The sequence below is a fragment of the Eptatretus burgeri genome, chromosome 6 (genome assembly GCF_056783735.1).
Source record: "Eptatretus burgeri isolate ZD-2024b chromosome 6, Ebu_testis_v1, whole genome shotgun sequence".
In the NCBI taxonomy this organism is placed as follows: domain Eukaryota; kingdom Metazoa; phylum Chordata; class Myxini; order Myxiniformes; family Myxinidae; genus Eptatretus; species Eptatretus burgeri.
In genome coordinates, this window is record NC_140966.1 from 31,784,010 (window position 1) to 31,811,509 (window position 27,500).

The 27,500-nt window shown below is 42.4% G+C and overlaps 1 protein-coding gene across 1 annotated transcript in view; it reads right to left on the bottom strand.

Annotated features, from left to right (window-relative positions):
• The window catches only part of LOC147024498 (3',5'-cyclic-AMP phosphodiesterase 4C-like), a 209,782-nt gene that overhangs the window by 93,680 nt on the left and 88,602 nt on the right, over window positions 1-27,500 (bottom strand). Inside the window, exons 3-7 of the mRNA XM_085884489.1 lie at window positions 20,086-20,274; window positions 19,468-19,504; window positions 19,240-19,310; window positions 18,995-19,038; window positions 16,452-16,564 (exon numbers count right to left, since the gene is read on the bottom strand). Coding sequence (XP_085740615.1) covers window positions 16,452-16,564; window positions 18,995-19,038; window positions 19,240-19,310; window positions 19,468-19,504; window positions 20,086-20,274 — 454 coding nt within the window. The remainder of the gene's footprint in view (window positions 1-16,451; window positions 16,565-18,994; window positions 19,039-19,239; window positions 19,311-19,467; window positions 19,505-20,085; window positions 20,275-27,500) is intronic.

Consider the following 27,500-nt stretch of genomic DNA (forward strand, 5'->3'; position numbering starts at 1 on the left):
CATTTCATGAAACATTAATTTAACACTATCCAGCAATATAGAGCTGTGCATCAATTTAATCATTGGAATGAACTGTGTATAATATTAATTATAATTATTCATAATCAATTAGATAAATGCAGTAAAACCTGTGACTGTTTGTCACTCATGGGAGCCACATAAGTAAGTTCTTTATAAAAGAATTTACCATGTACAATGGTAAATACACTTAAAAGAAATCAGCCCCCATGACCGCACCCCCTCTGGCCCGGCCCCTCGGGGTCATATCAAAAATCCGACAGTGTTGTGCACTTCCCCATACATATATCTACTATGTCCCAAAGTTTCAAGTTCCCATTTCAAACGGTGTAGGAGGAGTTACAGGGTAAGACAGACAGACAGACGGACGGACGGACGGACGGAGACAATCACAGTATTCCCTCTTTTCTTCGAAAGCGCAGGAATAATAAATCGTACAGCTCAGAATATCAGCAATGGTTGCCATGTTATAAAAATCAGCGTGGAAGGAGGGGAACAATGAGCGCCAGAGCTCTGCCAACATGATGTACCCCGATTGGCTCTTTCCCGGACTGAACACGCTCTCTTAGACTGTCAATTTGTGTCTGAAATCCAACGGACATATTAAAAACACCCGAAAATAAGTTGCAATAGGCCTACGTCCAGATAACACCAAAGGCTATAACCTGAAGGTAGGGGGAACCAGGGAACGGGTATGAGGTCATCCCTTCATTGCTTTGTTCTTCGAAAGCGCGATGTCCGACAATAGATTCTGTACCTTGAATGTGTGCGTGTTAACTGTTCAAATTAAAGAGGTGTTTGATTGTCAGATGCACTAAAAAACTGCCGTTCATTACATTAATTGTCAATATCAACCGCCATCGTTACCTGTGTTGTGTCTTGCGTGTGTGATCTTCAAATTAAAGCGTCCAAGCGGTGTTCGATCGTCGGATGTGCGCCAAAAAGTGCCATTCATTGAAATTTGCATTCTGATTCTCAGTCACCCTCCACTGCTCCTGTTCAGTCTAGGGCTAGGCCTACATCATGTTAAACTTGCCCCATCAGACGCCAACCTTCCAGTCACACTGCAGAGGATGCAATTTCCAGTCAGACTCGCATAGTCGATGACCATAAACAAATCCCAGGGCCAAACATTTGACAAACTCAGAATATACCTCCCAGCCCTGTGTTCTCCCATGGCCAACTATATGTAGCATTTTCACGTACAAGAGGTTCCTCCAATATATCTACCAAAGTGGACAATAATTCCTCACAAGGACTAATCAGCAACAAGACACTCACCCAAAATGTCATCTACAGGGAGGTCCTTGAGAAAACTAAAGACAGGTAACCATAGCGCATCACATCCCTAATGACACCCTCCCCAGCTTCCCATAACATCAACTATTATGCCTCATCCACCTTTTGCCACCCATTCAACTCCGTGCGGAGCATGGGTATATATATATATACATATATATATATATATATATATATATATATATATATATATATATATATATATGTATATATATATATATATATATGTATATATGTATGTATGTATGTATGTATGTATGTATGTATGTATGTATGTATGTATGTATGTATGTATGTATATGTGTGTGTGTGTGTGTGTGTGTGTGTGTGTGTGTGTGTGTGTGTGTGTGTGTGTGTGTGTATATGTATATGTATATATATATGTGTATGTATATATATATATATATATATATATATATATATATATATATATATCTTCTTCCTTCGGCTGCTCCCGTTAGGGGTCGCCACAGCGGATCATCCGTATGATCCGCATAGTGATTTGGCACATGTTTTACGCCGGATGCCCTTCCTGACGCAACCCTGGTCGCCTCTTACGACACAGGGATATGGTACACCTATTCTAACCGGGGTATACACCGGCCCAGTACACTGGTACTCACTTTGCCGACCTCGGAAGGATGACAGGCTGAGTCAACCCCCTGGTGTATTAATTCAGTGGCCGAACGGGGCTTGAACTCAGGACCTTTTGGATCCCAAGCCGCTGCCCTAACCACTGCGCCAACACCAGGCTTATATATATATATATATATATATATATATATATATATATATATATATATATATATATATATATATATATATATATATATATATATATATATATATATATTATAAATGAACAGGAAATGAACATATGTACATGTGGAAAAATTACATGTACAGACCTGTGGTTGGCAGCGAGTGCCCTGGAAGCAGCAGGGGAACGAGAGTGGCATCTATACTTTATGTGGGAGAATTGCATATTTCAGCCTGTGGGTCGACCAGATGGCAGAGTACTGGTACAGTTCTCCCGAGGACCTGGGTTTGATTCCTTGTCGGGGCATGTAATTTTTTACGCATGCACTATATATAATAAGATTCCTTTGATGCCTGTCTGTCCGCGTTTTGTGCAAAGACCACTAAGCCGACAACCACCAAATTTGGCAGGCACACCAAATCCGACCCGGGGTTTGCCCTCAATGCATTTTCATCAGCAACCTGAGCCTTTAAAGATCCTGAAGAATTATAAGGCCTTTCTTTTAAATGCTTGAGAGATTACAATACATGCCTCAGAGAAGACTTTTTACATGCTTGAGAGAGACGACCCCTTCAGACCATTGAATTCCCCAAATACAAATGACACTTTAAAACCCTGAATACCCCAAAGACCCTTTGGACCCCAAAGATAGTTAAGATCGCGAAGACTACTGAAGACCCCTCAGACTTCGAAGACCCTGAAGTCTTTTGAAGACCCTTATGACCCCTTAGAGCCGAAAGACCTCAAATTCCTTTCAGACTTTGAAGATCCTTAAGAACTATAAGACCCCAAAGAGCCTTTACGACCTCAAAGACCCTTAAGACCCCAATGACCTGTAAGACATTTAAGACCCCAAGACCATTAAAGACCCCTAAGAACCCTTTACCACCTGGTGTTATGGCCCTCCTGCCCTCCACAGTTCCTCCCCCCACCGCCCTTCAGCCACCCCCACCATGCCGGTTCGACTGCCCCCGATCCATCTACCACATTCTCAGCCCTGCTGGCTCTCCTGCTTCTCAGTACCCCCCCCCACACCCGGGTAACCCTGCAAGTATAAAATAATATAATATATAATTAAAAAAAAAAAAAAAAAAAAAAAAATATATATATATATATATATATATATATATATATATATATATATATATATATATATATATATATATATATATATATATATATATATATATATATATATATATATATATATATATATATATAAAGCCTGGTGTTGGCACAGTGGTTTGGGCAGCGGCTTGGGATCCAAAAGGTCCTGAGTTCAAGCCCCGTTGGGCCACTGAATTAATACACCAGGGGGTTGACTCAGCCTGTCATCCTTCCGAGGTCGGCGAAATGAGTACCAGTGTACTGGGCCGGTGTATACCCCGGTTAAAATAGGTGAACCATATCCCTGTGTCGTAAGAGGTGACCAGGGTTGCGTCAGGAAGGGCATCCGGCGTAAAACATGTGCTAAATCACTATGCGGATCATATGGATGATCCGCTGTGGCGACCCCTAACGGGAGCAGCCGAAAGAAGAAGAAGAAGATATATATATATATATATATATATATATATATATATATATATATATATATATATATATATATATATAGATATTAGCAAGGTACCCATGCTATACACAGGAGGGGCAGAATAGCCGGCTTCATGAAGGACTTGGGCAAAAAAAAAAAAAAAAAAAACTTCCTGCAGCTGACCCCAACAGAAGTAAATTGGGTCATATTTATATGGTCACAATATGGCAAATCTGCAAATGGCAAATCCGTGAATGTCACGGTTGGAAACCCTCACAGTATTTCCTCATTCTGCTTTAAACTCAAACTTTAATTTGTGATTAGAATGATGCTGTTTGGAATGAAAATATAATCATATACCATTAATATAACAAAATACAACGTTACAAACACTTATGACGTAAATGAAGAGAAACGCCATTCTGATGTTACATCCAGATCGGGAGCAGCTTCGCACGGATCGAAACTCAAAATCATAATTGTATTGAGGTATATATGAAACCTCCCACCCACTTTAGGATACTAGCTGAGACCCCAAACTGTTCCACAGAAGGTTTGGTGGGGCTCGCCACAAAACTGAGGGAGTAGTTCTGGGACAGACGGAAAGACAGACAGACAGACATAAAGCGGGTGGCCACTTGAATTGTAAATAAATCAAACAAGAAACAAAATTTGTACACAACAGCGATTTAAATTCCCTTACCTCTACATGACACGTGCACCCACAGAATGATCACATTGTAAATTAACTCAACGAGATAATTATTTGCCTGACAATAAGAGATAAAATTTGGGATAGACAAGACATTTCCCCCTCCAACCCCCCCCCCCTGCCCCACCTGACCTGGTGTGATGGATTCTGGGGAGTCTGCCATGTCCCTTCCAAAGGTTGCATGAGCTTGGAGGCCTGCAGCTCCTGGAAGGTGGTCGAGGTTCCACGACGACTGTGGTGAACAGTACCCTCATGCACTCCATTCTTTAATGTGTTGACACTCAGTGGTCAGGCACTATTGACCAACAGCCACGAGATTCATGCAAGCTTGCCCAGGGCACAGAGATGTTAACTGCCATGCTGCTTTACTCCACATCCGCATCAAGTCCATCCTGGACAACTGACTGTTTGCATGCGTGATGGAGGTGTGCGACCTATGCCAAAAGGATTGGATTTGCTGGTCACTGGCAGATGTAAGATCAATCTGGGCCAGGGCGTTCTGTGGGTGTGGTTGGAAGAGCTGCCACTCAGGGGAGTGAGCACAGAAGACAAAGTGGAGCAGTGGGCTCCGGACAACGTGACCAACCACCCCGGAGCTGAGGCGATAGTCCAGGCACAGTGACGGGCTAACCAAACCTGGTGGGAGCCTTGTGGCCTCGTGGAACTGCTGGCAGGGGAATCAATCCAGGGATTAGTCTTGGGGCGCATTCTCAAATACTGACGGGCCTGTTGTGGCTGTCAGAATAATTAATGTTAGGATGGAACCATGCACTATAGGACAGGATGAGAAGGTAGCAGACTGCAACGCAGTTATTGACATCATGGAGATAGGGACAAAAACATCTGATTGACATGGCGCACCAGGGGGAAGCTCCAGATTTCAATAGGAATTGGCCTAACTGATCCCATTTGTGAGATAATCAATCACAGTTGCATAAATTTAGAGGAAGCCCAGCAGGAAGCTTTACATAAATTAACCCATCGCCATGTAGATATCTTCTCCTTGTCCTCCAAGGACATTGGAATTAGGGGCCTGGTGAAACAGCAGATCAACTCCAACGAGGCCCGGCCTATCTGTCGGGCCACTTGACAGCTCCCACGGAGCAAGAGTGAGAAAGCTGATGAGCAGGTGGAAAAAATGATTGACGCAGAAGTCATTGAGTCCTTGGTAAGTCCCTGGCTGTCACCCATTGTGCTGGTTAAAAAGAAAGATCAGACCACATGTTGATGAGTGGACTTTCGCCAGCTGAACAATGTGACCTTAAAAGACTCATATCCCTTGCTTAGAACTGATGATACCCTTGATGCCATTTTGAGCTCAAATTGTTTTTCCACATTGGACCTTAATTAAAAGTGGGTTTTGGCAAATGGAGATGAATGGAGCAGGGAAGGAGAAGATTGCATTTTCCACAGGTAAGAGACTATATCAGTTAACTGTGATGCCGTTTGCTTTGTGTAACACCCCGCCACTTTTGCGAGACTGATGAGCGTGTACTGGGTGGCATGCCATGGCAATCATACCCCGGTGTACCTGGACGACATCCTGGTTTTGCTCTTCCATAAGCTTCGAGGGCCATTTATAAAATAAGTGCTTTCAGAGCTTCAGTTCTCATTTGTGCAAAAATGAAAGGAATTCAAGTAGAAAACAAAGAAGTACATGATTACATGAAAAATAAAGCAACGAGGTCAATTACACTCTTCCTTGTAGAGCTTCAAAGCAATCGGTGGACCACCATCTCAAGTGCTCCCCATTCCGACAAATGATCCCTTCTTACCCCCATTAACTCTCGCCCACACAACCCTCTTATTTAAAGGTTAAAGAGAACTCTCATTCATTCACTCTTTTTCTTTCTCTCTCTTTGCTCGTTTTGTTCAACTGTGGCCCAACTGTTAGTATTTTGCCTTTTATGCTGTCTCTTCACTCTTCCATGAACCTACATTTTAGAAACAAAAATAAATTAACCATAAAAAAAAATGCCTAACTATGAACGTAACCAATTGTTTATATTACTTTACCAGCCATACACAAGGGATCGAGTGAGAGAGCAGGATGGAGGGAACGGCGTACAAGGGGAGTTGGAAAAGGTAGATCGAGAGGAATAAGATGAAACATTCCTTATTATATTAGACAGGCATGAGGCATGAAGTGATGGAGGAGGGAATTAATGAGGAGAAGCGATTAAAAGAGAAGAGGGGGACGTGATTAAAAAACAAACAACAACAAAAACAAGACGATTGGTGTCCCTCCCTCCCGCCTCCGCTTAATGAAAATTTGCCACAACGAATGGTTTAATTTAGGACTATTCATCCCTCAACGAAGGTTTTCATTCACTACAATGAAGGAGCCGTTGCAGTGTCATGGTGATTGTGCAATGTCATTTCCATGGCGATAAGTATGATACGCTTCTGCACCGAAGAACTTTTCAATACGAGGGATTAAATTTTAAGAAGGCTTGCAAATAATCAACTTTTCAGAATGAAAGGGTTAAAAATAACCACTGCTGCCTTCTTGTACAGAAATTTGGACTCAACATTGGTTTGGTAAGTGTTACAACTAAATTAACTTTATTGTTGCGTTACTGTCTCTATTATAAGGTAAATAATAATATTCTAAGTGTCACTTGCAACTAAAATCATTATACCAAGCATATATGGCTTTGCTTTGAGACGGACACATTGCGGTTAGGAAATGAAGTGTAATTTTCAGAATAAGAAATAATGGAAAACGAGCTCCCGCATCACGAAGGTTCGCATAACGAAGTTGAATAAAGGTACTTAACCCATTCGTTATGCAGGGGATACCTGTATTTAGAAAGGGTGAGAAGAGGAAATGCAGAGGAAGGAGAGTAAAGCAGAGATGGAAGGAAGGAAGAAACCAGACCATGCATAACATTCGTGATTAAAATAACAGAACTGGATGTTATGGATTAGTAAATCCTATATAAATCCAATACGATTGGAAATGTTAAATTTTGTGTTGAAGACATTATTATGATAATTCAGGGACAAAGGCAACTCCAGTTTAGGTGAATTAATTAAATCAGATATAAAGTGGGACAAATAAAAGGATTCGTGCAGAGACATCGGCATGCGTCATGGACATCGTGGCATCGAGATGGATTGTCAACGAAACTTTGAAGATGACTGGTGTTGAGGCCGTATGCTTTGGTCAACAGGGGCATTACACTGTGTGAACAAATTAGGTGAAAATTTTGTTTTGGAGAACGACACTCTCAGTCAATGGTCAAACTGAAGTCAATCTTTGGATTCAGACAGAGTATCACCTTGCTTCGACATTGACCTCACGAGTTTGCCATAAAAAGGTGAGGCGAGGAGCGATTTGGAGAAAGAGAAGGAGATGTGATTCAATGGTGATCCTGGATGTGACCTGGAGATTCAGATCTAGCAGCGTACATAGCTTTGGAATGGCGGAGTGCTGCGTGCACAGTGGGAGTGCATGGAGAGTGAGGAATAGAGTCTTTGATGAAGAGAGCAGGTCCTCCACCAGGACGAGGGTCAGGTCTGTCATACCGGAGGAGAGAGTAACCAGGGAGAGATACTTGGGAGTCAGAGACGTCTTGAGGGAGGAAAGTTTCTGTTAAACAGATTATGTCTGCTTTGTCAGTGGCAACCTGTGTGGAAAGATCTGTAAGGTTTGAGCGAAGGCTCACTGTTAATGATTTTGAGGTCCATAACATTAATGAAGAGGTAGGGGAAGAGGCTTTGGGTGCAGGGGAGGTGAGAGGAGGGGGAGGGGAGGTGAGAGGAGGGGGAGGGTAGGACAAGTGAGGAGAAGGGGGGTGAGGTAAGGAGAGTTGTTGAAAGAGTGTGGGGGATTGCAGAAGAGCTAGGGGAGGGGGTTGGATGAGGAGGAGAAAAGGTTCTGTGGTGCTGGGTTGAGGTACAGTGGGGAGTAATAAGAAAGGGGGCAGAAGGCAGTTGAGGATTTGAGGAGGCGGGGAGTGAAGAGGCGAGGGCGGGAGTGAAGAGGCGGGGGCGGGGAGTGAAGAGGCGGGGCGGGGAGTGAAGAGGCGGGGCGGGGAGTGAAGAGGCGGGGCGGGAGTGAAGAGGCGGGGCGGGGAGTGAAGAGGCGGGGGCGGGCGTGAAGAGGCGGGGCGGGAGTGAAGAGGCGGGGGCAGGGAGTGAAGAGGCGGGGGCAGGGCGTGAAGAGGCGGGGCGGGGGATGAAGAGATGGGGGCAGGGAGTGAAGAGGCAGGGGCGGGGGATGAAGAAGTGTGGGCAGGGAGTGAAGAGACAGGAGCAGGGAGTGAAGAGGCGGGGCGGGGGATGAAGAGACGGGGGCAGGGAGTGAAGAGGCAGGGGGCAAGGTAAGCAAATTTTTGGGCGGGGTAAGAAAATTGAAAGCGGGAGACGGGGGGGGGAAATGGGGTGGGGGATGAGTGTGTGGGGGCTGGGGTGAATTAGGCAGGGTTGAGTGTGAGGGGTGGACAGGGGGCGGGGGCAAGTGGGGCGGGGAATCAAGAGACGGGGGCGGGGTAATTAAATTTTTTGGCAGGGGGGGTAACCAAATTGCAGGCAGGGGGGGAATGGGGCAGGGGCGGGGACAAGCACGCCCTGTCCAGTCCATGTCCCTCGAGTGTGGGTGAGCTGGTGAGGGTGGTTGAATGAACGGAATCCGTCTGTGACGGGGTTTCGGCTAGTTAGTATTATTACTTTTTTGAGAGGGTTTTCATCGGATTAGGTGAAGGAAAGGTTGAAGAAAAAATCGTGAGGTGAATGGTGAATTCGGATCGGTAAAAGCAGAGGATGGAAACAGATCATGTGGTTACGGGAGAAGCAGGTGGTTTGGGAGGTGTATAGTCAAAAGTGAATTTATTTATTTCTAATAAGGATTGCATAAGATTCGAAAAAGGAAAGGTTGAAGTAAAATCGTGGAGTGCATGGTGAATTTGAAACGGTAAATGCAGAGTGAAGCTGATGGATCGATGAAAAGTACCAGGAAGAGGGTAGAGGGACACGTGGTTACAGGAGGTGTATAGTTGGGAAGGATACAAGGGAAATTACTATTTTTTGATGGATTTTTGAAGATTAAGTAAGATTCGGGTATGGAAGGTGTAGAAATAAATCGTGAAGGGAATGGTGAGAGTGGGTCAGCTCAAGTAGAAGAAAGATGGAGGAGGAGGAGGAGGAGGAGGAGAAGGAGAAGAAGAAGGAGGAGAAGGAGGAGAAGGAGAAGAAGAGGAAGGATCAGGTCTCATGGGTATGAAGGATTGTTTTTTTAATTTTTTTATTTGACAAGAAAGAGAGTGTTTAGTTGGGAGGGAATAGATGGGGGGGGATGTTGGGAAAGTGGGGAAAATAGGAATTGAAGGTGATAGGGAGAGAATACAAATAAAAATGATTGTACACTTGTAGGGGAAAGACGGGTAGGCATCAATGAACCCAGTAAGACAGGTTGACAAAAACTCACAAAATAGCATGATTTCTGAAACAAAACCGAACTAGGAACACACACCAAGCATGTCGGTGAGGAAATAAACAGTTAAAACGGGACAAATAACGACCGGAAAGTTAAGTTTGAGAAAGGCGGCAGAGAACCCTGAGAGAACCTGCCGTCGCTCCAAACCCAGAACCGGAAGTGAAAACAAAGTGAAACTTGATTCAACATGGCAGGTTTAATTGCACGTTCGGACACAGCAAGATGTTAACTTTGGTTCACGGCATGAATCCCGGTAAAAGGGGTGTATTAAAACATGTGTGAAGTTGCCCTTATCAAAAGAGAAATCGCCTTGGTAAACAGTTGTTGAGGTAACTTTGATTAAGCATTGACCATGACTCATACTTTCCTGTGTAGAAGTTTACAATTACTGATGAACTATTGATTGAATTGTGATTGCATTATTACTGATTGATATTAGCACCTTTTAACAGAGTGGGTTTTAAATAAATTTCATTTTAAGTTCCTTCTGTTGTTTGTCGCTGGTTCTCACCCGGTTGGTTGTCAATTGATTGAAAAGTTGAGAGTGATCGCTTTTATTGGCTGCTGTGCTACTCTTTGGAACACTCAATAAACACTCATTTTGAGGCTTTGAAGGCGGCACGTAACACTTGTGTAGAGCATAATGGACTCAAGAGTGAAACAACAATGAACACAAAAGATGCTTACATTTATAATGTAGAGTTTCGCAGTGAGGGAGGAGGTGGAGACCAAGCAAGGAAAGAGATGGATCAAACACAAATTGAGGATTACAAATGAGAAGTGGAAGGGAAAAGGGGCAAGGAGTGGGGCAGAGTAACCATTTTTAGCCGCGTCTCGCGTAGCGAACGCTGGCTCTAAGAGAGCTCCGCATTGTTGTTCTACTTCTTGTTCTTGTTCTTCTGGTGAAGACAAAACCTTTAGGACGCGGCTCTTGGACACATTTGTCCTTGTTTGTATTAAAAGTGTTTAAAAAAAACAGTTTACTTAGTAAGGCATAAGGGATGGTGTTGTACAGAGAGGAAATTGAGCAGGGAACAGAGATCGAGAAAGTGAGGAAGGAACTGGCCCACATGGAACAAAAATGATCAACACAACACAACATCCAAGTAAGGAACTCGAGTTAAAGTGAAATAATAAATAGATAGCTGGCATTAACAATGTTTAAATGAACCGCTTGAGAGGAGACAGCACAATAGAGATATTTTGAACAATCGAAGGAGGGGAACGGAAAGCAAGGGAGAAAGCTAGTCAAGGATGTGAGGCCTCGCGAGTAACTCAAACAATCTACAAAGGCAAGTATGGTATACAAAAACATATGGGATTCTCAAGGACAGCAATTATAATTATCATTTTATATGCAACCTGTGGCTGTCAGTTGCATCGTTGCTGGGAGTGCTGATACAGTGCTCCCCCCCCACCCCCCCGTTTCCAATAAGCTGGTACTCATTTTGCCGACCTTGGAAGGATGACAGGCCGAGTCAACCAACCTGGTGTTAATTAACGGCGTGACAGAGACTCGGACTCAAGACCCTAAGAACTTAAACCAGGTGTTGGCTTAACGGTTAAGATAGCTGGTTAAGGACAGCAATGAAAATAACATTGAACATTGGAAAAAATATGAGGTTACAACAGATGGACTGAAAAAGTGAAAAAGTTGTTCTACTTTTTATAAATAAATTCCTTCCTTCAAAAAAGAACTAGTATTAATTATTTGTGCATCGCACCTTGTCACATTCATGTCAACATTCAAATCAATTTCTCCAAGATTGTGGACCTTCAGTTAGCTTGCTCTGCTTGCTTGCTAACCACGATCGATTTATCACATATGCAAGTTTAAGAAAATTAATTTGCCATTTTGGCAAATCAACACACACGCCATCACACTCAAGTGCAAACAAATTTTGTGAAACTGTAAATTCCGTAAACTTTTTAACGACCGCCTCTCAAAACACCAGCAATACAGAGGTTGCATGGACTTCCTTTCTCGAGCTGTCGAGAGAAGACGACCATGCCCTGAAACAGTGCTAAACTTTTATGACGAAATGCCAAAGTGTACTCTTAACATTCGTAAAAAAAATTCCAGGAAATCCAATTTGTAATGCTGTCATGGCACATTGTAATGAGATTGCAAAAAATATGTCGATAAGAATGAATAATCAGTTATGCTTTTATGCACAAGTGTGATCTTATCAAGCATAATATCTCTTCCTCTGGACAAAACACCAGAAAATTATCCTGATTTAGTGCTTAATGGTGACAATAAAGTACTTTTTTCTGAAGCAATGCACAAGGACGTGTTGGATGTTTCCAAGCAAAAACGCTGTCAATGCATTGAAACAACTAATAATCCATGTTTGGGATTGTTGAGAACCAGACACATCTGAAGTCATTTTCAAGAAATGTTCCACTTGGAATATATCTTTCAATCCTGACAAGCCTCTGCCTCTGCCTCTGAAAGGACCATCTGGCAAACCCTCCCATATACTTTCTTAAAATCCTCTTGAAGAAGTTCAGTCACCTCCACATTTGGGCCTCACTTTCAGCCCTGATCTTTATTGGCAAACCACACTTTCTAAGTTGGCCTCCAGAACCAGTTACTGATTGGACATCCTCCATCGTGCAAAGTCTTTCCTGTGCCAATGTGAACTTTTCACAACCAACAAGACCTTCACCGACAGCTTAATGGAATACTGTTCTCCCCTTTGGGCTGGTGCCCCTGCCTCACACCTTGCTCAGTTTGGCACCATGGGAAACGAGGCTTTCAAAATCATTTGAATCTCTTGCGATGATGCCGATTCTCTGGGCCTATCATTTTCACACTGCCGAAAGGTCGGTTGTCTCTCCGTCTTCTACCGCCTCCTTCCTGGTCTTGTGCACTCTGCTCATTCCACGCCCTGTTCCTCCCAGGTTCCGCAGGATGCATGCAGTCTGCCAGCAACCACCTTAGAGTGAAACTCTCCAAATCTAGAATCACCTCTCACATCCACTCAACTGGTCCTCTTTTACCTTGCCTGTGGAACCAACTTCCACATTCTCATAATTCACATTCTTCCCTCCAGGGCTTCAAAATAGCTGTTAACCTCCATCTCAGAGCCACCCCCATCGTAATTCTCTCGACGCAAATTCTCTCCGTAAATGTGTATCGTGTAGCACCGCCTCCAGGTGGGGGAGGGTATTACAAGTCTCCACCATTTACAGTACAGTATTCCTGTTCCCACGTTTTCCAGTGCAGCGAGGTGTTTTGAATACGTTTTTGTAGGTATGTTTTTGCTTCATGCACGTAACCCGGGATTTTTTTTTTGCCTATACCGAGCTGCCAGTTTCCTATACACCGCCTAAATAAAGGTTTGCTTCAGAAGAACATGTTGCATGCTTGGAACGAGATCGCTGTAGAGCGGGTACTCTGCGAGTACAGAAAAAAAAGGCAACAAAACAAATAATATTTGGACAATTAAACCATTCACATCTCGTAGTTCTTTCACATGCCAACAGAAGTGAAAGCAGCTCACCTCCAAATCAATTTCATTAATCCATAAAGAAAAATCCCAAAATCACAACTTCAGGTTTGGAGAACAATTAAAAAGTGAATATAGAAACCCACATCCAGTGTGCTGGATCAGATACACACATTTAATTAGTACAGTTTAAAATATATAACCTAAACTCTTTCAATAATAGACAGATCACATTCACTTTTTGTTGAGCAAAAACATCGAGGGAAACAAAGGAAGACACACCTGCATGCTAACAGAGTGATTACTTAATACAGACAATGGAAAAGTAGTCTTAGAAAGACGAGAGCCTGGCTACATCAGCAGAAAAATAAGGACAATTAGTTTTCTCAACCAAATGTTGACAGAGGTGTGCAATCTTCCATGATAAAAGAAGGTAAAGCGACATTTTGGGTGAGAGCCCTTCCTCAAAAAACACGAGGCTTGCTTGCCCACTTTGAAGGGCTCACGCTCAAAATGTTGCGACACATCATTTTCCCCATGGTGGTTTTCATACCTCTGTCAATATTTGGTCGAGAGAATTTGTTGTACCTGATACCTAATCTGATATTTAATTTGGTAATTACAATCCATGGGTCATGAAGAGGCAGTATGAACAAACTTAGGCTTCATCAATACGAAGGTCTGCCCACAACACAGCCTTGCAAGGGATACCAAGGAGGACCATAACTACAATGCAAGTAGCAGCCAACTAAATGGTGTCTTTAAAATGGTTCTCCTGTTGCATCACCCCCTGTTGGCACGACTTTTGAATGACAGTTATTACCATATTCCGTAGAGCAAAAAATAGAACTATACCTTTGGAAAAGAACACAGTTATGTGGGGTTCTTGATTTCCACAAGCAAGGGGAACAGAAGGGACATCAGGCTTAGCAAATCCTCAGAAAATCAGCTCACTATATGATGCAACACAGCATTTCTGAAACATGATGACAGCTAATAGTCCAATAGTATTGCACATTGGGGTGTTGAGGTATTCACAGAAAGCACTGGGAATCGAATGCAACTAGCACTAGCTAACTTCTGCTCCAAAAGGCTTTCGTGGAGAGTTGACACTCCAACACAAAATCTGGCTCTCAACAAATGTGACGACCAGTTTCACCGGCAAAAAGTATAAATTATTAAAGTTTCAAAATAAATAATGGTTGGAGCTCTTAAATCTGAACCAATATATCAGGATCGTCTTTCGTGATACAATGTTGGCCTTTCACACAATCTCGCATCCTGATCTGCTTACCAAGCTCTGGAATACAAGGCAACCTTCATAACTGGTTGACTTTTTTTCATTCGTGAAGTCAACACCACTCCACTCATTTGACTTTCTCCACTCTTTAGCTCTTCGACGAGCCTTGACTTTGTATTAAATAAATAAAAAAATCAATAACCACATTGCAAGCAATGGAAACTTCTTCCTCATCCCTCCCAGCAGGGGCTGAAGTTAGAGTACCGTAAGGCAGTGTCTATCTTGTTCTCATTTTAGATAAACAACCTCTCAAATGCTTTGGAAAACCCTTTATTTTTGACATGAGGTGTGCAGTAAGCCTGGATTTAAAAAACGTTAAATCAGGAGGTGCTTAGTGGAAGAATACTTGCATCATGGATTTGCTGGAGAGGGTGAGATCAGCCATCTCAACAATGTCGTATCATGGTCGCCCATCCCATTGACAGGGAGACTGCAGCTGCATCACTCTCTGCTGATCCGGAATTAATGAAACTCTGCTCTGACAAATGGAACAAGTCCTTCAATCCTTTAAAATCTCAGTCTCACCCTGTTGTTCTGGAAGAATCATCAAACAAAATCATCTGCATAGTCCCATGGTCAACCAATGGAAGAGGTCAGTGTCTTGAACTTCGAAGCCACACCTTTAGTCATGACCTCTCCCAGGCTGATGACATTGTGATGTTGGCTTCCAAAGCAAGTTGCAGATGAGGCACCCTCCATCATTCCAACTGATTCCTTGAAAAATCACATCTCCACTCAGCTGAAAAGGCCTATGTCCATAACTCAATGGAGTACTACTCTCTCCCATCAGCTGGAGCAACAGTGTTAAATTTATCCCCGACTGGAATTTGTGAATTGTAAAGCTTTCAACATTGTTGGTGTCTTCTACAGTGAGACTAAAACACAAGGCCTATTACTTTCACAGTGCAAACAAATCAGTATGGCCTCTCATGTTTTTTTTACAACCTCTCCTCAGGGCTGCTCTGACAGCCCTCCAATCTAGCTCCCTCCGCTCTGACAGCCCTCAAACCTCGCTCCCTCTGCTCAGACAGCCCTCAAACCTCGCTCCCTCTGCTCCGACAGCCCTCAAACCTCGCTCCCTCTGCTCCCACAGCCCTCAAACCTCGCTCCCTCTGCTCCCACAGCCCTCAAACCTCGCTCCCTCTGCTCCGACAGCCCTCAAACCTATCTCCCTCTACTCCGACAGCCCTCCAACCGAGCTCCTCTGCTCCGACAGTCCTCCAACCTAGTTCCCTCTGTTCCGACAGCCCTCCAACCTAACTCCCTCTGCTCCAACAGCCCCCAAACCTAGCTCCCTCTGCTCAGACAGCCCTCAAACCTCGTTCCCTCCGCTCCGACAGCCCTCCAACATCGTTAACTCTACTCCGACAGCCCTCCAACCTAGCTCTCTGCTCTGGCAGCCCTGTCCCCCTCTGCAGCAAATCCATGATGCACATCCTGATTTAACTTTTAAAAATCCAGGCTGACTGCTCACCTCATGTCTGTTTTTCCTCTTTTATCACATTCATGGAACTGCCTTTCAGGGGCAGTTCAATCATACACTTCCTTCTATGGCTTCAAAAGTCAGCCTTTTGTCATCCCCCAAATATACCCACAATCATTTGCAGCCCCGTAAACCCTCCCAAAGGCAATCCAACAGTCTTACTTGCAGGTTAGTGCGTTTCCTCCCCTCTTCTCTCTCTTCCTGTTCATACATTAGCTTGCTTATTATGCAGAAGTGTTGTCCCTCTGTCAGTACATTACCTTTTTACCATCACCACGCTCTCCCATAACCCTAGATCTTGTTTACTAAGCTTTTGTATTGATCTGAAAGTTTTAGCTTTATGACAAATTGATTATACAGTATCCAGTTATACAAAATGTGCTTGCAAAGGAAACACTCAAATTAATGTGAAGAAAAGATTTTCGCATTTGCGGCAAGTTTGCTGCGTACCTTATTAGATGCCATTTCGCTCACAGAGCGATGAGTTTGTACAGTCTCGAGCTGATCCAGGCACCAATCGAGTTCTTCCAAAGTCTCCAAGACCATCTTTTGAAGTCCTTCCTCTACAAAATAAACCAAACATAAAGTACCTTATTAATTTGGGTCGAAATCAAAGAAATTACCCCAATGACCCCATTTCCATTAGTAAATTATTCCAAGAGCTACCAGAAAGCTCAGCAGCCTTAATGGAATCAGTGTGAGCATTTGTTAAATTAAGCCAACTCAGCAAGTCCTCGTCATTCATGCAATATGTGTATAAACTCTACCATAAGTCAAATATAGACTAGAAAGAAAAAAATTGACACAAATGCATTGCCGACGCTGGATGTTAACCCACTGTTACATTTGATCTCAATTAATGGTCACATGAAAAACTAGAATGGCACACGGTAGAGGTGCATACTTCCGCCAGGCTAAATCGTTTACATTTTGTCTGCCACTGATAGGTTGGATCTGCATCCGCACCGAAACCAAAATCTAATCCACTTGTTCTCATCATCGACCCAACTCATCCACTAAGTTTTGACATAACCTGTCCAAAATGTTTTGAAAAATCGTGCTATATATAGTTTATGGTACAATCTCTCAATTATGAAGAATCGCTGAAAAAAATAAAAATAAATATGAATTAAAAAAATCTCAGATCCAGATCCTGATCTTCACCAAAATCAAACCAATTGGTCCTTCTCACACACACGACCTGTCCACCAACTTTAATCTGAATCAGTCCACAACTTTTTGAGATGTTGTGCTATACACATAATTTTTTTATGCCATCTCTCAATGGTGAGGAATCACTTTAAAAATTCTGGTATCTGGATCCAGATCCAGATCTTCACAAACATAAAACAAATTGGTCTTTGTCACACACCCAACCTGTCACCGATTTTGGTCTGAATCTGTCTATAACTTTTTGAAATATACTGTTCACAGACAGGCAGAGACAGACAAACAGCCAGGGGTGAAAACATAACCTTAGTGGTTGGGGGGGGGGGGTGGGTGGGTTGAGAGAGAAAGAGACATAGAGACATAGAGACGTAGAGGCGTAGAGACATATTGACATAGAGACGTAGAGACGTAGAGACATAGGTAGAGACATAGGTAGAGACGTAGAGACGTAGAGACATAGGTAGAGACGTAGAGACGTAGAGACGTAGAGATGTAGAGACGTAGAGACAGATAGAGAGATAGAGATAGAGATAGAGATAGATAGATAGATTGATAGAGAGAAACATAAGATGCTTCTTTCTCAAGTCATTGTCTGCAAAGTAATTTTCAAAGGACACATGACCTTTGTCATTTTCAACCGAAAATTGAATCAGTTCATCTTTCCATTACATTCCATATGTCAAGCATGATTGAAATCTCTGGAGTAGTTCACAAGTTATTGCAGGAGCACAGATTTTAAATTAAAGGGCACTTGACCTTCAGCCTTTGACCTTTTAAACCCAAAATCTTATCAATTCATCTTTGCATCATCGTACATAGCTGAACCAATTTGGTCAAAATCCCTTCAGTGGTTCATAAGTTATCAGGCCAGATGCATGGACAGACAGAAGCATGGATACACAGACAACCCGAAAACATAATGCATCTGGCACCTCTAGTGGCGGAAGTATAAAAACAACAAAAAAGGCATGGTGTGTGTGTGTGTGTGTGTGTGTGTGTGTGTGTGTGTGTGTGTGTGTGTGTGTGTGTGTGTGTGTGTGTGTGTGTGTGTGTAATAAATAGTGTTGTTCAGCAATTCAAATAATGGTTATGGAGTATAAACGACTTGGTATTTGGTCAAAAGCTTCAGCAACAAGAACATCTAGAGTTGTCGTTAAATTTTTGGTGATGCAGAAGAAAATGCTAATGAAATCGATCAATAGATTTTTGAAAGAAAAATAAAATTCCACTTCGGAAAAGATTCTTGCATCTGTTATAAAGATAAAAAAAAACACAGCCATGTCCACCGCGTTGAGGACACTTCAATAGGAAGGCTTCTGTGCTGGGATCGTACAATCGTTTGATTAATCAATTAAATTTAAGATTGAGATCATGTAGAATAATGTGATGTGGATAAAGCTTATTAATGGCACCAAGTCAAAGATGGTATGACGAAACCTTTGAAATGACTCTCAGAAGGGTGAATGCGAGACAGGACGGATATACAAAATGTACTTGTGTATCTTTTCAATAAAATAATCAGACACACGGATGTGAGGTTCGTAAGTAAGGCATCAATCGTTTACAAAGATTCCCAATCTATATTCTCACTCACTTGAACCCTCAACCCTAACTACACATCTGCTCTTAGAGAGGGCAATTGCAGCATTCTGTTAAGGGAAGACAGTGAAGGATAAGTTATTGAATGCAACTCTGGGTGGATGAAACTGAAAATGGATACATTTCACCATGCCAGGAAATGATTATAAAATGGGGTCAATAAGTTGTACGGTCACACAGACGTAGTAACGGATCGCTATAGATGTAAAACAGAATGTTCTTGCCTGTGTGCAGCACACGGCCATGGACCTGTGAGGCTTGGGACCTTCTGCAGGCAGGAGCACAATGGGAAAATTATTTGCAATTGAAAACAAGGCAAAGATAAACAAGGCCGAATTCTTGAAGAAGTTAAAGATGGGTTTCAAATAAGGCTGTGAAGATGATCAATTTTTTTGATTGAAGCAAGCAGACATTAATTTTTTCTCAAATAGCCAAAGATAACCAAAGAAAGGTCCGTAAATGTCCTCACTTGTGCGGTGTTCCAGGGACTGTGCTGAGCATCGACACATTATGCCGCACATTGCGAAGACTTGCGAGAACCTAAGGTGAAGGACAGAGAGAGGTCAATATCTTACACACACGCCTTTTTATGGGGACTTTGGTTAAATAATGTCAAACTTGGAAAAGAAAAGTAAATTCATTAAAAATATTTTTTTTTAAATATAATAATAACAGATTGGCTGAAGGGCAGACATGCCTGAGCAAATGGGGTGACGATGAGGTCATCTCCATGCCTGAAAAAACAAAAACAAAGGAAAAACAAAACAAAACAGCAAAATGAGATTATTACACACATAAAGCACTTTTCTTAATATGAGAAGCAAATGTGGAATCAAAGTCAATGAAGCCCACTGAATCAGCAGACCCACAAAATTAAAAGTGATAAAAATGGATGACCAGAAGCACCAGTTTGTCCACCTTTCGGGCGGTGCCCTCTACTGGCAGACAATTTGTTCGACTTGTGGTCGGATATAATAGATAATATAAAGTCTCGATTGCGCTTTCCGTTGATGAAACGATTTATTTTGGTGCTTTTCAATAAAACAATTCGATAACCCTCTTGTACATGAAAGCTGTTCACCTAAAACTGCATTATTTCTGAGAGCAATAGATGCTTCAATGGTCTGAATAGTAATTATACAAGTGGGAGAATTGTTGAGTAGAAAAGTTGTGTCACATTCAACTGCTGAATCACTCTCATATCCACAGTACTCATATGTATCTGTCATGCAGGGCTGATATCTCACCGGACTCCATCACCCTCCGCACCACCACCACCACATCGTCACAATAACCTTTAAGCACAGATGCTCACATCTCACTGGCAACCGATGAGTTCCTGGAGAAGGATTTTGGTGACATGTCGAAGTCGCTGTCTGACCGATACAAGAACGACTCTCGCCTCTGGCTGTGTGGGAAGCCATGAAGTATAACAGCAGAGCTGGGGCTTGCCTGTACTTCGAGGGAGCTGCGGCCCGGAGATGCACCGTTGTCGACATCAAAGCTAAAAGGACAAATGGTGATGAGAATAAAAAGAAAAATGGGCAACGATTTGTTGGTTTTGAAAATATAATAAAATAAAATAATATACGTATATCTAAAAAAAAAAAGATACAAAAAAAAACCCGTTCATATATTCACGTACATCGAGTGAGATACTCCATCGTGTACCATCCCCTTCAAAATGCTGAGACAAAAAGAGCTAGCTCTGCATCTCAGGAGCAATGAATACATATGCAATCACTTCAGAGGTACATTAACGACAACGATGAACTGTAATGAGGGAAATAGAGCTTGTAATATGCCATTATCCAACTGGTATTCACGGAGGTCAATGTTCAAGTGATCTCTTTTTCATTTTCCACGTTATTTTAAGTTTTGTTAATTCCCTTGTTTTCTTCTGGGATATTGCATGACCAATGGAGAGAGGGCCTAAATTAAAGCAGCTGATACTCCAGGTCTGGAGTATCAGCCAGAATCGATGTGTGTAATATGAAATCTAAATCTCGAACGGTTTTTGAAATATCGCGCACACAAGTCAAGTTACTGAGATGGTTGCCATGGCCTCATAATTCAACCAATCACCGTCCTGATACATTGAGGTTGAGATAACGTCGCGAGGAATAGATATCTACAATATCAAAGCTAAATATTCAACGGCTTTTCAAATACTGTGTACAGAAAAGCACATGGACGGATGATTGGTCAGTTGGTCAGAGCACATTTTAATGTCCCCGTCTCCGACCCTGTTACAGGGGAATGGGACAATAAGGTTGTTGAAGCCGCTAAACTGTCCAGACAGGTCAATCCCTTTGTCGGATTAATAATGAAAAGCCATCTCTGCTTGACGAGACTGGTTTGTACCTTTGTTTGTTCAACAACAGACCTAAAAAGAAGACAATTGATTTGAGTTGATGTACCTTACTCTTAACAGGGCGTTAGTGGTGCCGAAGCAGTTTATTGGCAAGGGTTACACTGAGTGGTTTGACATTTCCTTACCAGTGTTGTTTGTCCATCCTCTATCATTTTATATGTGGCATGTCAAACAAGGAAGCAGCATGTAACATTTTTCAAAACTGTAGTACGACTCAGATGGGGTTTGAGTTATCAACCTCAGAGACTCAGAGCGGTCACTCCAACCATTACACCACAGTCTGGTTCAAGAGAACGTGCGATACATTTTTAAATGGGACAGAATGGAATGGAACACTGGAATTGGCAAAAACAGGACATTTTTCATCAAATAATAAAGTACTGTATTAAATAAATATGCCAAGTCAGAGGGAAAGGAATTGGTCTCTGACGTAATAGCCACCAACTGTTTGTTGGTTTTGAAATCCAGGACAGTATCGGATAGCCTCATGTACGAATGACTTTTTTGTGTCGATGCATAAACCAGCACCACGAAATTTAACAGTGAGCAAAAAGGCAATGGGCACACCATCACAAAAATACAAAACCTGAGCATGTCCATGAATCAACAACCACCTTAGTGGATCACTCATCTATACAGTTTCATCATCATTCCTCTGTAATGCTCAGCTTTGTTTTAAACTTGAGACCATTCACTATTCTTTGTTCAGGTTTATGATATACTTAAACCAGCTTCTCATTGTGAACTATTTTCACTTTCTGTACACTAGAAAAAGAATGCAGCCCAAGATAAACTCAACACAATGCAGTGGCATAGGACAAAATAAAACATACTTATAACTGCAGGGATTCTAACATCAAAAGTAAACTGGAAACAAAACACCAAATTATACGCGTTAATTCAACTAACTGGAACGGCACTCGGTAGAGCGGATAGCTCCGCCAGGCTGAACAGTTTACATTTTGCAAGCCACTGATGGGTCGGATCTGAATCCAGACCTGAACCAAAAACGAGTCTGCTTGTTGTCATCACCTTACCAACTCATCCACCTAGTTTTGTCATAATTCGTCCAAAACATTTTGAACTTGAAGTGCACTCGGCAGAGTGCATACCTCTGTCACGCCATGCCTGATTCAAGAGAACATATCGGGTCCATTACATTTTTGAAACATCACGCTACATATCGTTTTTGGCCCTATCTCTCAATGGTGAAGAATCACTTTCAAAATTAAATAATTCTCGTATCTGGATCTGGATCTTCACCAAAAATCAAATCAATTATTCCTTGTCACACACCCAAACTGTCCACCAAGTTTCGTCCGAATCCGTCCGAATCGGTGGCGGAGGTAAATGTCATGATATACAGTACTACATCGTTGTAGCCCAATCACTCAAAGATGAAGAATCACTTCAAATATTCTTGGATCCAGATCCGAATCTATATCTTCACCAAAATCGAATAATTTTGTCTGTCACAGCCAACATTGACACCATATTTCATCCAAGTCCATCAACTTTTTGAAATTTGCCGTTCTCAGATAGATAAACAGACACAGACACACAGACAGGGGTGAAAACAATCTCTGTCAGCCTTCGGTGGTGGAGGTAATTACCAGATAAAGTGATCATTTTTCGATTATGCAACATGCACCCCATTACGGTGTATGGATGTGGGGCTTGAATCCTGTCACCTGTCGAGTCAGTTTTTGCACATTTGTTTTTTTTTATAGAAGCTTCATCTGGGAATGCACAAAATATCAGCAAGAGCTATTGGGAAAGCAAACATTAAAAGGTCATAATAAAAAAAAGAAGTCACCAAAACCAATGGTCACTTAATATCTTCAAGTCTGATCCTCTGGATAAGATCAAAATGTGGTTTCATATTCAGACCACGCCATTAAATCCAAGTATGCCAATGTACTTGGAAGGCCTTACCACCATGTCTGCCGACAGCATATTCCAGTGAATAACTTGTCTGCTTGTATACTACCCTACATCATTCAGATCTTCCATGGAGCTTTAAGCTCTGGACAACAACAAAATGAGACCAACTGAAAAGAAACAGATGTTTGAAACAGGAGAAAAGTTATTGGCCTCATGTGGAAGTACATTTGAAAGACAAGATGGTGACAAGTCTGGAGACAGCGATGGTTCAGGAGCAATGTACACGGTTCACCTTTTTATTTTTTGACCTTCGAGGGGATGGGCAAACTGGCGGGAATCGGGAAAAACGTAAATGATGAAAGTTGTAGTACTCAAAGAGCACTACTTGCATACCAACTTTCATTCGAAACAGTTGAAAACCCGAGGCACTCGATGCCCAATTTATTGATTTTTTTTTACATTTTCTGAGTTTGTGCGCTTGTGACCTTGACCTTGGGACGGTAATGAAAAATCGAGCTCCGTGGGGCTATGCAGGTGCCATTGGGCTACCCAAAAACCGAAACCCTTCCAGATTCGACAAACCCCTCGGAGAAGATGCAACTTGAAACCGGCTACCCCCTAAAAACACGTTTTTTTGGGCGTGGCTCCGCCCATACTGGGCGCAGCATGCCCATTCTCCGGAAAACTCAACTAGATCACGATACAAACCTCCCACCCAAATTTTATCAGGATCGGATCAAAACCCACGGAGCTATGCTCGGGACAGACAGACAGACAGACAGACAGACAGACACACACACACACATAACGAATATAGTGGTCACTTACTGGCTCATGAACCAATTATTGACAATTATTAGGCAGACATGGTTGTGACAGGATGGTGTGGAGTTTGTGTTCTTATATTTGAGCTGCCTCGTGTGATTCTCAAACCTGACTATAAACTGTCAGATGGGTTTTTTGCAGGGAGAGTGTTCCATCACAAAGTGTGCCATCCTGCAGATGGATGGACGTACCATTCGTTGGTGGATGTTAAATACCCGAGTGCGATTTTTTTTTTTTAACCAACAGTGGGAAAGTTAATAGCACACTGGACAAATTACAAATTCTTGCACAAATGAGCTCCAGTCACATGTCAGGCATGGATAGCCAGTTCATGAAAAATTTGGGCCAACCTACCTTATGCGACCAATCCAAGAAAGTAGGATTGAGGCCATTAAGGAAGTGGAAGAAGTAGTAATAATAGTAGTAGTAGACGTCGTGGTAGTAGTAAATTTGGATCAAGTATTTGGAAGATGAAGGTGACTATTTTGAAAACAATTTTTGCCTTGGTCTTCCTGGGAAAATTTGGGGAATTTTTTATGCTCCTCATGCATTATGTGATACTCTTTTTGCTGTGATGACTCAATCTTTAAGGCAACATGCCAACAAGGAATATTGCTTTAAAGGCAAATATATATATATATATATATATATATATATATATATATATTTTTTTTTTTTTCTCACTGCAGGTAATTGTGTACAGTTTTGGAGTATACCATGCCACAGTGGGCTGCAGCTTGTAAAGTTATTTGCAGTTCCCCAGGCTACAGTTAGAACTATGGCATATGAGAATTGTACACTCATGTAATGTAGTAATCTGCAGAGAATTACTCCAGGAAAGGAATGTTATTTTTGCCTGGGGAAATCAGACAAGTTATGCGACTGATGAAAACAAACTTGTTTTTTCCTTCCAAATACACAACATGCATGTGAAGAACAACTGTCGCAAATCCCAGGGCTCACACAGAACCTGAAGTCCATTTACCCTTCTCAACCATCAAGTCTATTTCCCACAATCCTAAAGACTTTGTCATAAGGATCTATAAGGAAGAGGAAAAGAAAAAAAGAAAAAAAAAAGACAAAATGCCATAGGCCCTGTTTTAGAAATTTTGCTGTATGGAGTTAAAGGGCGAGCCCATATTTATGTACAACTAAAATGGCCGCCAGTCAACCATGTTTGATCAGATTGAAAAATAAAGTGAGGGGCACATATACGCCATCATGTACTGTGCTTGTGCCAAGCTTGAACAAAATTGGACCGTGCATGTCTGATAAATGGCTGAGTACATGTTCAACATGAGGTTGTTTATTTTTTTACATCTAAAATGGCCACAAGTCGGCCATCTTGCATATGATTTAGACATAAAAAAACAAATGACGAAAGCCATCATTCTTTATCTGGGTGCCAAGTTTGATCAATAGTAAATGCTTGCCTGAGAAATGGTTGAGGACATGTTCTTCCTCACATGCATGTTGTGTATTTGGAAGAAAGAAAAAAAAAAAGCACACTGAAGCTTGTGGCGATGCAGTTGTCCTGAAACGACTCGCCTTCGCCTCATGGAAGACTAATCCAAATGAAGGTAATCTCAGTTCATTCTACAAAGCTCGGAGCAAGTGCGTATCTACCCTCAGGAAAGCCAGAAAACAACATCTTTCAAATCTCAAGTCTGAAATCTCAAACCTCTCACCCTCCTCCAAATCCTGGTGGCTTCTGGTTATCTGTTTCTGGTGAATCTTCGCCCTCCATTCCCCCCCCCCCCTTACCTCAAATGGCCACACAGCTGACACCGCACGTGAAAAGGTTCAATGCCTAAACTCCGTGTTTGCTTCTAAATCTTGTGTCCAAAACCCATTGCTTTCTGTACCCACCTTACCCAGTCACACACAGCTGTCCCTGGACTCTGTGTCCTTTTCTCCTTACAAGGTGGAGGGCTTGCTGTCAAACCTACTCAGATTCTGCAACCAGTCCAGACGGCATCAGCCCACATGTCTTAAAAACCTGCTCCTCTGCTCTTCCTCACCCTCTCTCTGTTCTATTCTCCCTCTCATTTGCTCAAAATCATCTGCCATCTGCTTGGAAATCAGCAAACATTACCACCCTGCATAAAAAAGTGCAAAAACAACCCCTGCAACTACAGACCAATAAGCCTTCTCCCAATCATCAGCAAGGTTATGGAATCAGTCATTGCTTCCAACATTAAATCCTTCCTCTTCTCCAATGGCTTGATTTCTGATAATCAATTTTGATTCATATCAGGTCACTCTACCCTGGATATGCTGCTTCTGCTCTCCCATCAATGGAATGGAGATCCTCAATACCAGATCAAATCAGAGCCTTCTCCTGAGACATATGCGTGCTTTCGATATGGTCTGGCACCTTACCCTGCTCACCAGAAAACTCTTCCTGTGGTAACCAAGGGCATCTCCACCCATGGCTCGCTGACTTCCTATCACGTCACAGCCAATGTGTGGTCCTTCGTATTGTCCCCTCTTCCTGTCCAGGCTGGAGTTCCTCAAGGTAGCGTTCTGGGCCCTGTTCTTTTTCTGGTTTTCATCAATGATCTCTCTGACTCCCTGGAAAATCCTCTATATCTCTTTGCTGATGACTTCACCCTCTGCCGTACCATCTGTCGTCCCTCAGATCGGCAAGCAGTAGCCTCTTCACTCTCTACAGATCTGGATAAAATCACAAGCTGGTCCAACACGTGGAACATGTCTTTCAATCCTGACAAATCTCTCACTATGTCTCTCCGAAAGGACCGTCTATACTCTATACCATGTCCCATTGGCAGGAGAAATGTGATGGACGTGCCCACCTAATCTTATGCATCGCTACTCATCTCAAAAAGAAGAAGAAAAAAAAAAACCGGAGTTTTTTGGTGACCCCACTGTCCGCAGGTCAGTAAGAAAGCTGCTCAATGGACATTCACAAAGTAAAGCCAGAGCCCCATTCACAGCAATGGTCTTGCATCGAGCTGGAAAAAAAAAACAACAAACAAAAAAAAAAAAACAGCCACATCGTGCTCTGCTCTGACACTTAAATTAAACAGTCATCGTTTTTTGACTTCTCCCTTGTTCCGCACCCACTCTGGCCAAAGTTCAACCCAGGCTTGGCATCTGGTTACAACATTCACTCTGTCTCCGGGAGGTCCGCAGTTCAATTTCAACCCTGTCTGAATCATCCCAGATATTTTAAAAGTTGTACATGCTGCTTCCTTTCTTGATGCTCGGCATTTAAAGGACAGGGAACTGATTTTTTTTGGATACAGCCAGGGTTTGTGGAAGAGATAGATCCCAGAATGGATGATCAGGACACAAGATAATGAAAGGAACAGCAGAAAGAGAAGAGGGAAATGCCAAAAGCAGGGCTGAGGGAGAAAGTTAGTGGAGACGGACAACAAGGGATGCATGAGTAAGGTTGATGGGTATGGGAGAATAAAGAGGGTGGATAACATGGATTTTTTTGTTGTTACCTCATGTGCACAAAGCAAAAATTGTGGTTAAGCAATGGATTCACTTTGTCTGTCTGTGTCTGTCTGACCGTCGGTCTGTCAACAGACGTCAGTCTATGATTGAGTAACAAAATTTCGATTGGATTTCATATCTGTAATAATGTAGAATACGAATCAGAACACGAATCGGAACAC